Source organism: Dipteris shenzhenensis, chromosome 20 (genome assembly GCF_047967505.1).
Source record: "Dipteris shenzhenensis isolate YYH24624 ecotype China chromosome 20, Dip_SZ_1.0, whole genome shotgun sequence".
Lineage (NCBI taxonomy): Eukaryota > Viridiplantae > Streptophyta > Polypodiopsida > Gleicheniales > Dipteridaceae > Dipteris > Dipteris shenzhenensis.
The window spans coordinates 6,390,120-6,408,497 of NC_141615.1; the positions used below are offsets into that span (position 1 = coordinate 6,390,120).

The 18,378-nt window shown below is 46.8% G+C and overlaps 1 protein-coding gene across 1 annotated transcript in view; it reads right to left on the reverse strand.

The window, feature by feature from the left end:
* Positions 1–18,378, reverse strand: part of RPN12A (regulatory particle non-ATPase 12A) — an 82,050-nt gene that overhangs the window by 14,909 nt on the left and 48,763 nt on the right. The window contains exons 2-4 of the mRNA XM_087391564.1: positions 6,371–6,449; positions 5,931–6,033; positions 113–376 (exon numbers count right to left, since the gene is read on the reverse strand). Of these exons, the coding sequence (XP_087247690.1) occupies positions 113–376; positions 5,931–6,033; positions 6,371–6,449 (446 nt within the window). The remainder of the gene's footprint in view (positions 1–112; positions 377–5,930; positions 6,034–6,370; positions 6,450–18,378) is intronic.

Consider the following 18,378-nt stretch of genomic DNA (forward strand, 5'->3'; position numbering starts at 1 on the left):
GCAGCACCACAACAACAATCTTTATGATCTAATAATTCAGAAATACCAATGCAGATGTAAATGACTAAACATTTCCAAATATGTTGCTTCAAAAAGCATAAAAGAAAAGTACCGAACAGTTTTTGCTAGGAGGTCCATGAAATAAGCATATGTCTCATGGGGCACAGCTTGTCGTGCACTTAACACTCGGTTATATGCACCCTCCATAAATGACTGTTCCAATTCAACAGCATATTTCATACAAGGATTATCCAATGCTTGAGGAGAAAGCAACTCTAGTTCAGTATGGAACTCCGCAATCCGGTTTTGCACCAGCAATCTTAACAAATTCAGCCCAAGGATGGGATACTCCTCAGGTGATGATGGAATGAGATGCCTACATCCACAGTACCCAAAAAAGGGAATGGATGAGAAAAGCAAGCATGCAAGCACAAGGAGCAATGTTTAGGGAAATATACGTAGTTGATATCATCATAATCCTAGAAAACTATCAGAAATTCACTTATCACCCATATTGCAAGCACTACCCATGTCATCACAGTTCTTCAGAGAACATTTGGCACAGCAATGTTTCACAATTCAGGGAAATATACGTAGTTGATATCATCATAATCCTAGAAAACTATCAGAAATTCACTTATCACCCATATTGCAAGCACTACCCATGTCATCACACTTCTTCAGACCGGACCTAGAGCTCATCGTCAAGCTTGCCTCTCTCCTCCCGGACCTAGAGCCCATCGCCTACTCCATACCGGAATCCATAACTCAGCCTCGACCTGCTCGTCCGTACAACAGTATGGAGCCTTGACCTGCTCCTCTGTACAATAGTACGGACAGCCGTACTGTTCGCCATTCGAACACTGCCATTGCACATTTCGTCCACACAGGTCTCATGCTCCTCGTCCGTACAGGCCCCATTCCGCTCGTCCGTACTGACGCCGTACACATGTACAGCCCTGCCCCAAAAGAAGGTAATGGAATATGTACTAATCTGGTGCCCTAGTAGTAGCTGTAATAACAGTCCTGACTATCATAGGTGGAACAACCGTAATAACCTTAGTACTAACTGTTTTATTCAAACCCCCTCCATGGTATGGCTGACGTAAACTTGAACCATTTCGGATGTACCTAGGAGATATACCATCATTGCACATCACTGCACATGTTCATCCATAAAGGACATAGCAACCTATGGAAGTACAAGGATGGCAATATATGTGACAAAGGGAATCAAGTGTAAAGGTTGTCAAAAAGCTTCAAAATTTGGTCATGGTAATGCTTTAGTGAAGGTATTGTCTTGTCTCGGAACATAAGATAAACGAATATCTCCTACTAACAATCTTTATTTGACATAATGATAATGAACTTAGTCCGAGCATCAGACACTAGACTTCATGCAATTGCTCATGCCATAATTGAGTGTCTACAATGACTGAATGATCCACTGCAAGTGCCTCTGTGATAGTCTCCCTCCATAGGCTTATATAAAGTCTATAAACACCTCTGTTCAATGTTCTAATGATGGAAATGGTGTTCCCGTTACTGAAGTCATACAGCACACCAGTAACCATCAAAAAGAACACGATACACAAAAGTAGCAGTAACAAAAATAGGGATAAGGTTCTTTTTTATGCTTGGAACATACAAACATCGTGGAGAGTGACTGGATCACCACATACTGAAGTGATTTCAACTTCACCAGTACCTTTCATTGGATAAGAAGCATTATTGGCACAAGTAACTATGCCCCCCTTTAGTGCATTACTCAGACAGAAACAACTTCTTGCATGAAGTGATGTGCTTAGAAGTACCATTATCAAAATAAGAAGTACTGAATGCAGACAACCCTGCATGAATCATGAATCAAAGGATTATGCTCTCATGTGACAATAAAAGCCCAATCATGATGAGCAATATCTTGCTGATTCATCCTTCTCACCTGTGGAGGAAACATCTATATAACTGCAAGACTTGATTGTTTCTTCTTCTTTTAAGATTCAAAGCACTTCTTGCATTCAGAGATGTCATGTTTAGGTTTTCTGTAGTAATTCAACCTTTTCTTTTTCTTTTCAAGATTTTTATTGACATCAAATGTGCTGCCAGCATTGTTTTTTAGTTTTCCATATGTCTTTGCTGTTTTTCCTTAGCCCTTGTGATTGGTAGCAAACGCTTGATCAGCATTCCTATTTGCACCACCTTGCTCCTCTTGTAACATCAAAGTGACCAGCTGGTCAAAAGTGTAGTGGTTGGGATTGCCCATAGCCACCAACCTCAATGTAGTTGCAAACCCTTGGTAAGAATCAAGAAGCTCATTGAACACGATCTGACTGTCTGGCACAAGTTCAATGTTAACCAACTTTCTTTTAAGTCTTTGACCTTAGTCAAGTATGCATCCATACTTTCTCATCCATCTATCTTCCAGGCATCCAAATCCTTTCTTAAAAATGCAATTTTTTCTTCATTGCGAATCTGATACAAGGAGGCTAATGTATCCCAAGCATCTTTAGATGTTCTACATGACCTGATATGAGCAATTATGCCTCTTTTCACAGACAAAGGAATTAATGCATGAGCATGTGAATCCGTGTCATCCCATCTAGCCTAATCTAGTATGGACGGCGAAGGAGCAAAAGTGCTGGAAGATGAAGGAATAGAAACATTGCTACCCCTGAAGTGACTACAGGGACAGCAGATGGGGGTCTACTGTCAACACCTGTAACAATGACATTTGTGGCCAGCAATACGTGACACATCACGTAATGCCAACATGGGGTACTTAGTACCATCAAGTGCAAGCATTCCAAATAGATCACTGCTTGCAATCTTAAACTAAATAAACACCAAACACCAAATCTCTAACTGAATCAAGTGATTGCACAAGAATTGAGTGCAAATGTCTGATTCCACCACTGTTTGCACCTTTAAAAAAACCCCAACGTAGAAAGGCATAAAGCAGCAACTGAATGGAGCAAAAGCCCCAAATTTTAGAGGGCAAAATACCAATTCAAGGCAAAAATAGGGCACAAAGACAAAGTTACTGAAACGTTATTCAAGTGCGACTTATTAAGGAAGTACAATGGAATATGTACTAATCTAGTACCCTAGTACTAGTTGTACTAACAATCCTACTAACTGTCATATGTGGAACAAATATACTAACCCTAACACTAAGTGGTTTATTGGGCCTACAAGGCCATACGGTGGTACACCCATTGTATACAAAAGCATCACGCTCAATGATGAAGATGGAGACTATTAATACTAAATGTGTTAATTGTACCCCAGGGTCACTTAAACCTCGCTAGCTTGCGGCCAATGCCTAGTCTCCTAGTTTCCTAACCTGCGAAAATGTCACAAGTGGCATTCGATTCTAAACCATCTTTCCACTTTACTAAATATTCTTGAATAACGTATGATGCCTAAACCTTTCTTTAACATCTAGATTTCTTTTCGGCGTTGAAGGTTCAATCAAGTCTACGAGAACCTCCTCTCCCTAATATATCTTCTTTAAGAAATATTGTCTACACTCTACATCTTCTAGAAAGGCTATTTGTAAGCAAGCTCACTGATCCTTTGAAGTATTGTGAATGGTCACAATACATCAGGGACAACTTCACACATTCACCAATCTTAGAGTACTCAAGTAGTTTGTCATGATTAATTCATCTTGTAATGTGTGACTACTTTCACAAACTTTTGGAACTTGTTCTTTCATCTTGGAAATTATTACTACTTTCACCAACTCCTAGTACTTATTTTTTTATGTCAACCACCAACTTCAAAGCTATATGATTATCATCAATAAATGCAGCCACCATAGGATCCCTTTCGTTAACGATTTTCAAAACTTCTGAGTAAAGATGATCATGTTCATATTTAACATTCAAGAGGAAATTATGAAATTGAGTAAAGCTAAGTTCACTAACCGTACGTATCAACTTAATGCGTCGGCCAACCACATTATACTTTCCTTTACAATATATCAACTGGATAGTGAACTCTTGCATCAATTACCATCAAAGGGTAATATCCATTCAAAACTGCCAAAAGGCGATTACAACAAAGGTGGGAGAGTAATCTCCATCCCACAAACTCCACAAAGAAACCAGACAACAGGCATAGGCAAGGAGAAACAACCAATCCCCAGCCTATCAAGAACAACAAAAGCCCCTACAACCTGTTGTCGAAGAAGCTGGAGCATGCCCCGAACACCTAGAAATAAAGAACCTACTATCCCTTTCCAATGTGTTTGCGGGAGTGGTGGAAGTCGCAGCCAAGGACAATTGAAAAAAGGGGGAAGAGAACACTTTATGCTCTTCCCAAAGAGTGGTGACAAGCAAGGGAAGAAGGGGGGCAACACAATAGCGTAAGTAGAGGGATCTACTACCCCCAAACCTGAAACAAAACACCCCAACAGACCATCTCAGCCACGTCTAGATATGGATGAAGCAGGTCAACCTGCTCAAAGAGTGATGACGACCAAGAGGACCAAGAGCAATGCCCAACTATGAAGATGAAGCAGGTCGACCAACGCAAAAGGGTAGCCACCAAGAGGACCAAGGGCTCGTTTGGTCAAACCTAGCACCATGCAAATGGTATATCAATAAAGCATAGAGTTCTTTCCCACATGTTGAATAATTTTTTTGAGATGGGTCTAGTTTCTACTTTCAAAGGCAGCTAGTCATCCACCTTGGGTCATTACAACTTCCAGAATTCTATCGCTCACATCAATCTCAGGTACAAAAGGTCCATTAGGATCATCCACTTTTCATATTGGACAGTTGCTATCAACTATTGAATAAACTGTAAACTTCTTTAATCTTTTTCAATCCGCATAAAGGTACTTTCCTTTCCCTTCAGCTGATCCATCATGGCCACTCCAACCTAAGCATAATCCTTGCCAAATCTCTAGAGAAAACACAACTTCAATAAAAATTTGCAACTCTTGTAGAGTCGTCTATACTAGGCCACTTTAGAATAGCTTTTGGCATACAATTGAGCTTTTCAGAGACTAACTATGCATGTTTCTGTATTAAAACACTTAAACACATGCCCCTAAAGTCCACACTCCGACAACACGCTCAATTACATGTATCCCTTGGAAAAACAAAGACGATGGAGGTTCGAGCGGCCGTCTATGACAAGGTAGAAGCCTACAAAACAGTGATAAAGGGATCAGACCCTAGCACAAATTATGGAAGTTCAGCCAGACCAAGGGAGCGGGAAGCATTGTCCAATGCCCTAGGAGCCTTTGCTAGTCTTTCGCCCAGAAGGCATCTCACCCCGAGCACGAGAGGGGCTAGGATTCGATTTGGGAATTGAGCTATATTCTTTTTACTCCCAGTAAAGGCTTTCAAAGATAAACAATAGAAGACTCCTTCAAGAGAATGGCACCACTTTGTTTCAGAAACGCCCTAGCCAGCCTAAGCTGCTCCAAGGACTTTCCAATGAAAGTCAAATCTTTTTTTCAGTATATTAGACCTTTCTAGAATGCATCACGTAGGATTTTGTTACAGGAATATATTACTCATGCGTCTAATTCTATAATGATTCATACATGCATCATAGTTGCCACATTATGTAGACATGTCACACATTGTGGACCTGCCAATGTAGCTTCTTGCCCTATTTTTCCTCGCAGTTTTCCTGTCTGAGAAGTCCAAATGTTGACAGAGGATCTTTCATAATGTAGTTTATCTAAAAGTATTAACAAGGAACTCCTCCATCTTAATGCTTTTCTCTTCAAAGAACATATGTATTAACAATCTGAGTGCGTGAAAATAAATCCAGTGAAAAGTAGGCACAGCATACATGAACAAGTTAAGACTGAACTAGACATTCATCCCTATATTGGTTCTTTTTTACTATTCAAATAAAGAAAGCACTTTATCATAACAATTAACATTGCAGAATGCTTCATATCGGACCTGGTGTCACTATAGTATGGTTTCAGCTGCAAAAAGTGCCTCTCAAAAGCTTCTTGATCTTCTGTCATGATACTCAGAACAACTGCATGCTCAAAGATAGTTCCTGAAAACAGAGACACAAGTAGCAATCAACCTGCATTGAAATCAGAGGACCACCATCTTTGGTCATTTAATTGAGCACCTGAGGAGGGAGGGGAGGACTCGCAAAGACATAGACCATGTCAATGACACCCAGCCTAAAGAAAACTCTCCATTTTCATTTGGATACCTTGTCGTGACAGATTACCACAAGAAAAGCAGGCATAATAATAAAATGGCCCATTCTTAAACTCAAATCTACTCACACGAACCAATTGCTTCTTCCAATACCGAGCTTCTTGCCTTTTTCCCTACTGAATCAATTTCAGAACAGAAATGAGTAGAGAAGAAACATCTTATACTTGCAAGTAGGAGTTCTTGCACTGCCGTTGGTGTTTGCCGAAACATTGGTGGAAGACTTCGAAATTCTGTGAGCTTAACCTAACAGAAAATAAACAGAACTCTCATGTCTCCTTCATGTCAATTGCCAAAACCAACGGAAACAACACATCAGAAAACATCATGAGCAAGCAGCATGTTGATAATATAGAAGAAACTGTAAATAGTAGAAAATTATCCCATAATTTCCTTTGTGTTTCTTCTTAAGGTGCAGCAACTGCCAACTCTCATAAGAACCAAGAGCATATCAAGACCATCCTCCCTCTTGCATGTTCACAATAAATCAGGGAGAAAGAGGTCAATATTTTGGGAATGTATCAAAGGATATGAAGCCAGCATGCACAGGCAGTGGTGGTAACTAAAATCAAAGATAGTCCCAAGAGCCGCCAAGGAACAGTTAGGACATCTAGTATACTTCAGCCATACCTCCTACAAAGTGTCTTATCTGATACAAAACACTCCAATATTTTATTTTATTTTACACTTCAGTAATTGACACCTATGTCATGAAATCACCAAAGCCGCTAGGGAAGGGAAACTGGAGTGTCTTGCCCTTCTGTCAAGCATTCTCAGAAGAGAGGAAACAAGGTTCAAGGACAGACAATAAGTATCAAAGGGTGGATGATAATGACCTCATTGCTCTCTTTAGATTATCAATTTTCAATATGATAACAGGAAACTGAAAAAAGTTTGAAATCCCAGCTTTCAAATGAAGAAAGGAGGTTCAAACTTTAAAAATACAGCCTGCCATTTGGTCATAAGACTTACCAGCATAAGTTGAGAATTGATGCAAAGACAGCATTATGCAGATGGTGTAAAGGATCTTGTAGTATTTTGGTATGGTTGATATAAGCACATGACATGTAGGAAGTGGAATCCCACATGCCATTTTGGTAAAGAAGGCTTGTATTTAACACCTTGGCAATGAAAAAAGACATTCTTGTACATCTAAAGATGTAGCAATCACACAATGGGATGGGTTAAGAATTACTCAAACCCCCCCCCCTCCCCCGCGGCCGACTTTCCAGTCTCCCAGATGTTATAGTTTCTTGTTTCTTAGTTCTTCCACAAGCGCCACTCTATCGGAATAAATGAAGTTCCTCACTCAAAGTCAATACTACTCTCAAAAGCTCAAGGAGATGGAGATAATCAAAAATGCCAAAAAAGAGGGCAAAAAAGGCATACATAAAGGATGAAAGATAGTCCTTACAAAAAAGGGACAAGGAGGGTGTAACATTAGGATCAAAGTATGGAATGTCGGTGGCTGGTCACTAGACAAAGCGCTAGCGATGGAAGAAGAGATATCAGAGACCAACATGTTCATAACATTGGAAACATGGGAGCGCAAGGGCATTGAGGTCCCAAAAATGCAAGGTTTCTAAAAAAGTTATATACCTAGATGAGTCCAGGAACATGCCCAAACTCATCCTCTAAAAACATAACGTCGTGCAGTTTCAATCTCATGATAGTCATTCATAAGGTTAATATATAATTGCAACAAGGTAGGGCACAAGCATAGTACCGATCTTCCAGGGCACGCAACTCGCTCCTGCGAGCTTCCCCTCCCCCCCCCGCCATTAGCTCTACCTCCCCCCTAGCCCCTCCCCTCGCCGCAACCACCCCCGCCCCCTTCCCCCTCCGCCCTCGCCCCCCACCCCCCCTCCCCCTCACCCGCCGCCCACCTCGCTGCGCCCTCGCCTCGCTCTCGCCTCGCTGCGCCCTCGCCTCGCTCTCGCCTCGCTGCGCCCTCGCTGCTCTCTCGCCATCCGCTCTGTTACGCTCTAGCCGAGGTAGCATGACCTCGGAAGAATCAGTCGACATTTCCCTTATAGGATCTATTTTTGTAATATATGTGTTTGCGCTTTATGTAAATGATCGGGAGGGATTAATGTCAAGGTCCTAGGTGAGGGCTGATAGCACCAGACTAGATAGATCTGAGACCAAGGGCCTAGTGCAAAGAATGTGCCTAGGGGCAAGGAATTAAATGCATCCCAAGAGAGGGGTGAAATGTTGCATTAGAAAGGCCCTATATGGATGACATGTGGCATCTAGATCTATCTAGGGAATTGGGGTCTGTCAAGGCTAGTGAGAGAAGTGGAGATTTGAAGGATTTACGTGATTAAGAGATTGCTCTCTCTCTCTCTTGCTGGGAAGCCTTGGTAGAATTGGCTGGGTGGATAATCGTGGTGCTACTCCCGTGATCAGTAAGTAGAGGTGAAGAGGAGAAATCAGGTTACATTTGGTATCAGAGCCTGTGGAGAGATTAAGGAAAGGGACGTGCGGATCGTTGGCGGTGACAAAGGCCGTACGTGACGGGTTTCTTCGATGGATGTTCTGCTGCGACAGTTGGCGTAGGCGACGCACTGGTCGCAAAGAGCCTCCGCAACGAAGGGTTGATGTGGTCCGTGTTGGATGGCGCTCCCGTAAGAGAGGGGTGTTGACTACTCGTGGCTGGAGTTGGGGGTACCGTAGGGCAGCGACGACAGCAGGGCACGCAGTCGATGTGCCTAGGTTGGAGCGGAAGATTCCTGCATGGTCTGTCGACACCGGTAATTGGTGGCTGACCAGATTGATAGGAAGCCCAAGGAAAGGCGTTGACGGACGATTGACCTACGCACCGTGGGCGCTGGATTAATTTAACGAAGGTCCCATACGTGCATACGATTGACGACGGACAGGGGGAAATCGCCACGGTCCTAGAAGTGACGCAGTGATGCTGGCTAGCCGTGGTCTGCTTCGTTGGCACACGTGTGTGCAGCAATCTGCGACACCAGCAATCTGCTCGTAGCTAGTGACGATCCAGCAAACCTTGGGAACCCAGATTGAGTGTAAGGCTAATCAAGGTAGATGATAGGTTGACAGACAACCTATTGGTTTCGTCAAAGATCACGCAGGCCTCTCTCAGGCTGCGACACATTCCAAACAGAAGTGAAAAAAAAGGTTGTATCAGTGCAAGCAGATCACACGTGGAGGCTACAGTCTTCGGGACTCGGATTGCGTGGAGCTTCCAGGGAGCATCGAACTTTCCTTCACTATAAAATTTCAGTTTGGTTATACAGTTTGTTGTTTTAGTATAGAGGAGTTTACGGTTACTATACTTGTGTGTATGCATGTGTGCTCCGATCAGAGTCAGTTTGCAGAAAATTCCCTAGTATAGGGAAAAGCGCTATTTGGGTTATGCATGTATCAAATGCCTAGTCAGTGTGCATAAGGGATTGCAGGAATTCCCTAGTATAGGGAATTGTGTTCAGAGTGTCAGTACCCTGAATTGTGTCAGCTTGTAAATACAGTTTTCTAGTGGTGGTTTTAATATTTTTTTTTTTTTTTTTAAAGCCCCAAACCAAAACACCTACTGAACTAAATGGAAGCGCAAGAAGGGGCTTCCAGGAGGGACCCTGGTGAATCAGGAGTCCGGCCGACCCAGCAGGGATCGCGCCCAGTAGCTCATACGTTATCTGGCAGGATTGCATTGTTGGAGGATGCCTTGCAACAGTTGTTAGCGCAGCAATTACAAGCCAATGCAGGGCAGTCCGAGCTTAGGAGAGCGATACATAGTATGTCTGCCAGACCTTCTCGAGAGGAGAAGGGAAAGGCTCCAATGGAACCGGAGTCTAGTGTCCATACGGTCGAGCCTAGGAAGGCTAAAGTGCCAATTATTGCCAATTACAGACCGGAAAAGTATTCTGGTCGGATGAACGACCGTAGCTCTGATGTCATTGAGACCTGGCTACACAAATGGGACGAGGCGTTCGCCATTTGTGAGATCAGAAATGACATCAAAAAGATCCGCGAGGCCACCCACATGTTTAGTGAGGCAGCGGATCGGTGGTGGATTAAACAACAAAAGGATGGCATAGCATCCACTACCTGGGAGGGGTTTAAAAGAGAGTTCAGGAAACACTTCTTACCTCCTGACGAGGCATCCCGAGCTTGGGATCAATATAGGAACCTTCGTCAGAGAAATTTATCAGTGGCAGAATACACTGATAAGTTTCGAGAGAGTGTAATGAAGGTTGACGAACCCCTGCCTCAATCAATCCAAGTGAAAGATTTCATATTTGGATTGAATGATCGAATAAAAATGGAAGTTCGGGCTAAGTACGCGAACACGCTAGATGATGCAATAGCTATAGCCCTGAACTACGAGGATGCCAAGGGCAGCAAGCCAAGTGGGTTTGCACAGGTTGGAACCCAGTATGGGTATCCAAAGAAATCTGGGTTTAAGAAGAAGTGGACTAGTAGAGGGAGTGGTTCGCAGCCGAGTGGTCAAGCCAAGCAGGCGAGACCAGCTGAAACTCCTAAACCAAGTACCACCATTGGAGTGAAGAGAAAAGTAACTCCAATGGCAGCCCGGGCTTGGTCTAAGTCTCCCTTGAACCCGGAACAAAGGGAAAAAGCGAGGAGAGAAGGCTTATGCTTTGGTTGCCTTCAACCTCATCAGTGGAAGGATTGTCCACGTAACAAAGATCGTCGGATGGCTGAGATGGTGATCTCAGAGTGCGACGTGGAGATGCAGGGAAGTCCCAGAGCGGAAGAGATGCAGATTCAGCTAGCGGGATCTTCTCAGAGGTTAGTACCTTGTTTGTTATGTGTGTCTGTTACTAAGTTAGTGACGAGTGCACCTGATAACATCCTATCTAAGCCCGCAGCAACGGGGTATACGGCCTTCAATGATACGGAGTTAATCAAGATGAAAGGGCAAGTGGCCAGTCATGATGTCATTGTGTTGTTTGACTCAGCGTCAACTCACAATGTGATTAACTCCAAGCTCGTGAAGAGGCTGAAATTAAAGACAAGTCCATCTGACTATGCGTATACAGTCAGAATGGCAGATGGAAGTTCAACTGAAGTATGGGACCAGAGGGTTACCCAGTTGGAGCTTCGGATTCAGGACTATGCTGAGAAGCTTGATTTTGAAATGACCAAGCTTGCTCATGCAGATATAGCCCTGGGAATGGCGTGGCATTCTAGGAAGAATCCAGCCATTGATTGGAAAAAGCACGTATATCAATTCAAGATGAATGATGTGCTTTATGTCTTGCGAGGTGAAAAAGATATACCTCAGGGACCGTTGGTTTCCGTGATGGAAATCAGAAAGGCTCAAGTAGAGTTTTTATACCTTTGCACAGCATCGGTAGAGTCAGTGGATGAGTCTTCGGCTAGCACTGATGTTACGCAAAGTGGTGAGATGGCCAAGCTGGCTAATCTTATAACAGAGGAGTTCTCTGAGTGTTTTAGGGATGAACTACCTTATGGGTTACCTCCAGAGCGGAAAGTTCAGCATAAGATTGAACTGATCCCGGGGGCAGAACCTGTAAATAGACCTCCCTATAGAATGAGTTTTACGGAAGAAGCGGAGGTGCGTAGACAACTGGAAGAATACCTCAAGTTGGGGCAGATTCAACCAAGTTTCTCACCCTTTGCTTCACCAGTGATATTAAAGAGGAAAAAGGATGATACGTTTCGCCTCTGTATAGATTACAGAGCATTAAATAATATCACTGTTAAGCACAGGTATCCGATGGCTCGGATTGATGATTTGCTAGATGCATTACATGGAGCCGTGATTTTTAGCAAGATAGATCTTAAGTGCGGCTATCATCAGATCCGGATTAGAGCCGAGGATGTGCATAAAACCGCTTTTAGAAGCAGGTTTGGTCATTATGAGTTTTTGGTAATGCCCTTCGGACTTACCAATGCTCCAGCGACCTTCGTCATGCTTATGAACGATTTACTACGTCCGTATATCGGAAAGTTTGTAGTACATTTTATTGACGATATCCTGATATTCAGTAAAAGTGTTACTGAGCATTGTGAACACTTAAGAGTAGTGTTCAGTACTTTGAGGAAAGCCAGTCTTTATGTAAATAAAAAGAAAACTATACTGTGTATGGTTAGGCTTGAGTATTTAGGGTTCATAATTACTCCACAGGGGGTAGAAATGGATCCGAAGAAAGTGGCTGCGATACTAACTTGGCCAATCCCTCAGAGTCTGACCGCGTTGCGATCATTCTTGGGATTTGTCCAGTTTTATAGAAGGCATATCAAAGGATATTCCAGAATAGTATCGCCCTTGACTGATCTGACCTCAGATAAAGTACCTTTTATTTGGGGACAGAATCAACAAGAAAGTTTTAACACCATAAAACAAGCTGTGGTCACAGGACCGGTGTTAAAAATAGTTGATCCCCAGAAACCGTTGTTCCTAGAAACCGATGCAAGTGGCATTGCGGTAGGAGCAGTCCTCCTTCAAGAGGGAAGGCCAGTAGCCTTTGAAAGCAAGAAGCTTTCTCCCTCTCAAAGGAATTGGCCAACTCATGAATTGGAGTTGTATGCTGTTATCCATGCTTTAAAAACATGGAGGCATTATCTGTATGGTTCAGAGTTTTATGTGGATGTGGATCATGATACTCTGAAACATTTCTGTAAACAGCCTGACTTGAGGGGCCGCCAAGCTAGGTGGGCAGAGCTCATGCAGGAGTTTAATCTAACGATTCGGTACCGAAGAGGAAAAGACAATAAGGTAGCTGATGCGTTGTCTCGCATTATGCACAACCTGAGTTTCACGGTATTAGAGAGTGCTCTAATGACCGAGATCAGAGGAACTCAAAAGGTGGACGAGTTTGTCCAGAGCTTGTGGCCTAAAGCTCATGTGTTAAAACCCGGGGAAAGTGAAAAGGATGACCTGGCATCCAGAAAAGGCCAAACTTATGCAAGATATACCATAAGGGATGGTATGCTAGTTAGAAATGGCAAGGTTGTAGTACCTGGTCAGAATGATCTCAGGCAGAGAGTCATTCGACAATGCCATGATAGCCCGTGTGCGGGACATCCAGGAGTCGAGAAGACATATGATCTCGTGAAGCGAGATTTCTTTTGGCCAAAGATGAAAAAGCACATTCATGAATATGTGACACGGTGTTTCTCGTGTCAGGTAAGTAAGGCCGAGCGGGTGAAGCCACCCGGACTTTTACAACCCTTGGAAATACCACTAAGTAAGTGGGAGAGCATTTCCATGGATTTTATTGTAGGGCTACCTGCAACACAAGGAGGGTATAATTCTATCCTTGTGGTGGTTGATCGTCTAACCAAGATGGCTCACTTCATTCCGACTAGAGAGTCTGTTAGTGCCCCGCAAGTAGCGGATTTGTTTATTAGACATATATTTCGTCTGCATGGATTGCCTAGATCCATAGTGTCAGACAGAGATGTTAGATTTACCGGTCATTTTTGGACAGCGGTATTTGAGACACTAAGGACTGAGTTGGGAATGAGTAGTGGGGATCATCCCGAGACGGATGGTCAGACGGAGAGAGTCAACCAGACTTTAGAGGATATGCTGAGGGCATATGTGTCATTGAGGCAACATACATGGGACAAGTGGTTGCCATTGTTGGAGTTTGCCTACAATGATAGGAAACATTCATCTACTGGGTTCAGTCCGTTTGAACTGAACTATGGTTATAGACCAGCCAATCCGACTATAGTTGGAGTACCTCAGAAAGTGCCTAGTGCCGCGAACTTTGTAGTTCAGATGCGGGAGATGCTAGCACTTGCGAGAGCTAACATCCGCCAGGCTATGGATAGAGCCAAGGTGTATGCGGATGAAAATCGGTCTATAAGAGTATTTGAAGAAGGAGAAAAAGTTTTTCTCAGAATTCCTTCGCACTCGAAGTCGTTGACTTCAGGAGAGTGTGCTAAGTTATCACCTCGATACTGTGGGCCGTGGTTAATTCTAAAGAGAATAGGCAGTGTAGCCTATAAATTAGAATTGCCACAGGGGTGTAAGGTGCACCCGGTTTTTCATGTTTCATGTTTAAAGAAATTTTTACATACTGGTGACTCACTAATCGAAGGTGTGGTTTTGTTTCAGGAGATACAGGATATTGCAAGGCGCAAACCAACAAGAATCCTGGACCGAGGAACAATGCAAATACGAAATCGGAAGATACCCACGGTGTTGGTTGCATGGCATGGTCAGCCTCTATCCGAAGCTACCTGGGAATCCGTATATCAGTTGCGGAGAGTGTTCCCAGACTTTATCATCGAGGACGCTGATATCTGAAGAGGGAAGGAATGTTACGCTCTAGCCGAGGTAGCATGACCTCGGAAGAATCAGTCGACATTTCCCTTATAGGATCTATTTTTGTAATATATGTGTTTGCGCTTTATGTAAATGATCGGGAGGGATTAATGTCAAGGTCCTAGGTGAGGGCTGATAGCACCAGACTAGATAGATCTGAGACCAAGGGCCTAGTGCAAAGAATGTGCCTAGGGGCAAGGAATTAAATGCATCCCAAGAGAGGGGTGAAATGTTGCATTAGAAAGGCCCTATATGGATGACATGTGGCATCTAGATCTATCTAGGGAATTGGGGTCTGTCAAGGCTAGTGAGAGAAGTGGAGATTTGAAGGATTTACGTGATTTAGAGATTGCTCTCTCTCTCTCTTGCTGGGAAGCCTTGGTAGAATTGGCTGGGTGGATAATCGTGGTGCTACTCCCGTGATCAGTAAGTAGAGGTGAAGAGGAGAAATCAGGTTACACGCTCCCCTCCAACCCGCCCCCTCGCTGCTCTCTCGCTCTCGCCCCGCCCCTCCGCTCCATCTCACCTCACCATCGCCGCCCCCCCTCGCCTCCACTCCCCCCCCCCCCTTTTCCCTCGTCTCAGCCGCCCTCACCCCCCCTCCGCTCTCTTCCACCCCGCCCCCTCCGCCTCACCTCGCTTCACCCAACCCCCCCCTCTCGCTTCACCTCACCCCCCCCTCTCGCCGCTCCGCCTCACCCGCCGACCCCCCTCGCTTCACCCGCCCCCCGCCTCCATTCCGCTCTCCCCGCCCCCCGCTTCACCTCTCCGCCCCCGCCACTCCAACCCCGCCCCCCCCGCCCTTCCGCGCCCCCCCGTATTCCCCGCACCCCGCACCCTTCACCCCGCCCTCCGTTCCGACCCCCCCGCCCCCTCACTTCGCCTCGCCCGCCTCACACCCAGGCTCCACCTCCCGCTTCGTCCCCCCTTTTTGGGTGGCAGCCTGTTCCTCATCGGAAGCGTACAGTTAGTCTTGGCGGTATGGCGGCCCCCCGCCCGGATCCGGAGGCCCAGTCGGACCCTCCCTCTCCAGATGCCTACCGCGTTATCCTGACAGAGCAACAATCATCTCGTGTTCAGGAGGTTGCCATTGACTTTGCTCGTACCTCTGTTTACGGTAGAGTCATTGGACACTCCCCCTCCAGGTCAGCCATCAGGGACTGGCTCCAGTCCACCCTCCTGCTAGAGGATGGCCATATTGAGGAGGTGGCCCTTATGGGAAGGGGCATCTTCTGGCTCAAACTCTCCAATGAGAAAGCTGCGAGCAACCTGATTGCCGGTTCCCCCACATCGGTGGATGGGAAGATTATCATGATAGTCCCGTGGTACCGTGGATTCAGCGCAGCGGATTTCGATGTTCGGTTCCGTATACCTCGCCACCCATTGACACTAGTTTTTCCAGGGCTTGCTGCTGAGTTGCGGCCGATTGTCAGGGACTTGGGCTCCCATTTTGCCTGGGTTATGCACGACACCTTTGCCGACGCGGTGACCACGGCAGGAACCCCCCGAGTCCGTGTGGCTGTGGCGGATCCTGCGACTCTCCTTGCAGTGATCGAGATTGTGACAGGTGCCGGCAGCATCACCCAGAGCATGATAGTCACTGGACAGCCAGGTCAGTGCCTGCGGTGCCACGGCTTTGGGCACTTGGCGGCTGCTTGTCCACGCTTCGCCAGCTCGTCTCGACCCCCCCCGCCCCCGCCCCCGCCCCCGCCGCCTCTGCCCCCGCCGCCCCTCCCGGACAGCCACGTGAGGAGGAGCCGAGGCAGCCGGAGTCTGGTCCAGAGGTAGTGGGCGGTTGGACCAAGGTTAGAAGGAAAAGAGGAAAGAACAAGAAGATTTCAGATAAAGGCAAGGAGGCAGAGGTTACCCTTCCTGCAGCAGCACCCCAGAGACCTGACAGGCAGCCGCCCCAGGGACCTGGGAGAGCTTCTTCTTCGACGGCAGCCCGCCCTCCACAGCCTCAGATCCCCCTCTCTCCCGCTCCCCCGCCCCTTTCCTCTCCGTCCCAGCCCCCTCCCCAGTTTCCCCCCCCTTCGCCCGACCTGCAGCTTCAGCCCCCGCCTCCTCTTCCTCAGTCTCCTCCTCCTCCCTCTCAGCCCCAGATCCAGATGCATCCCCATCCCCCCCCGTCCCCCTCGCCTCTCCTACAGAGTTAGCTGCACCGTCGGCTTCCCAGCCGAGTGCAGCCCCCGCTCCACCTCCTCCACCTTCTCCGCCAGTCGCCTCCGTGGAGTCCGAGTCGCCTATCCCTCAGCCTCCTCCCCCTCCCCCCCCCGCTGGCAGGACACCCGGAGTCTACACCACCACTGGAGCAAGCTTCCCTTCCCGCTAGCCCCTCAGTGGCAGATTCAGATGGGTCTCAGCTCCAGGAGAGAGAGCTTCCTCGAGACTTTTACAGATCTGGCCCCTGGGACTACCTGGATGTGGCCGACCTTGGGACCTTCCCGGCTTGTCTCGACATCAGTATCTTCCTGCTCCGCAAAGGGGCGGATGGGAAGATTGCTGCCTTGGCTCCCAGGGATGGCCCTAGCTTCGCTTTCACGTTCCTCAGCGATGGCACCGAGACCTAGACAGACGACTCGGTTTGGGAGGCTCTCAGAGAGCAGACACACGCCCAGGTTTGCTCCTGGATAGGCCGGTCCGGTGGGCAGCTTCTCGAGACTCAGTGGTCCGAGGGCGATGTGCGCCTGCGGTGGCGTTGCGCCGCCAAACGCTTCCGACTGATTGTGATCCTTAGACCTCCCCTGTCGTGGCCTCTCCCCCAGGATGTCAGAGCTTGGTCCCATCAGAAACTCCGAACCTTCTACGGGATGACCACTTCAGAGATCTCGAGCTGGCTCGAGAAAGCATTTGCTCATGGCACCAAAGGCCTCTCGCCATTGCTGAAGGTGTTGAAGAACGGGCAGGACAACCCCGTCTCCCCCTCCAAACCTTCTCATAAGCGGCAGCGCCTCCATTCCGATATGTCTGATTCTTCTTCGACTTCGACCGCGAGCAGACAGTTGTTCGCAGCCCCGCATCCCTCTCCATGAGCCTACACCTCGTATCCTGGAATGTGAACGGGTTTCACTCTTCTGGCACCCGTGGTCCCAGGAAGCTCATTTTGCGACAGGAACTTCAGCCTGCAGTGATTGGTCGTTTGGATGTACTTCTGCTCCAGGAGCACAAGCTTTCTGCGGCTCATTCCCGTAGCTGCGGGAAGGTTCTCCCTGGACGTTCCTACACTTATTGGGAGCCCTCGATCGGCGCACAGGGGAGGAGTGGGGGTGTCTGTACCTCCGTGTGCGAGCAGTTAGCCCAGGGAGTTTTCGGTCACGGCACGTTGATCCCAGGCCGAGCCCTTTGGGTAGGCCTAGATTTGGAGGGATCCAAAATAGGAATCCTCAACATTTATGCTCCCACAGACCTCCGATGCAGAGCCACCTTCTGGAGGACACTTACAGGGATTCTTCCAGACATGGATTCCTGGATTGTTGGAGGAGACTTCAACAACCTGGAGACCTTGGAGGACCAGCAGGGCAGAGGTCCGGAGTTCACAGGTATGGCTCAGGCAGAGCAGTCAGCTTGGAACTCTTTCATCTTCGCGACAGGAGGGAGGGACAGTTGGAGAGACCCGTCCTTCCGGCGTTGGCACGGGAGCCTGGACTTCTCTTGGGGCTTCCGCAGGGAAGGAGGCAGACTCCTGGAGAGGCTTGATAGATTTTATGTCAGTGATTAGGCCATCAGCAGAGGCGGCCAGGCGGGTATAGTTCCAGGGACGACACTCTCTGACCATGCGCCTGTGCTCCTATCTTTAGATTCGGCAGCCCAGACCCTCCCCCCCCGATCATGCAGGATTCCCGACTCCATCTTCTCGAGGGTGGACGTGCGCAGCAGCATTTGCAGTCT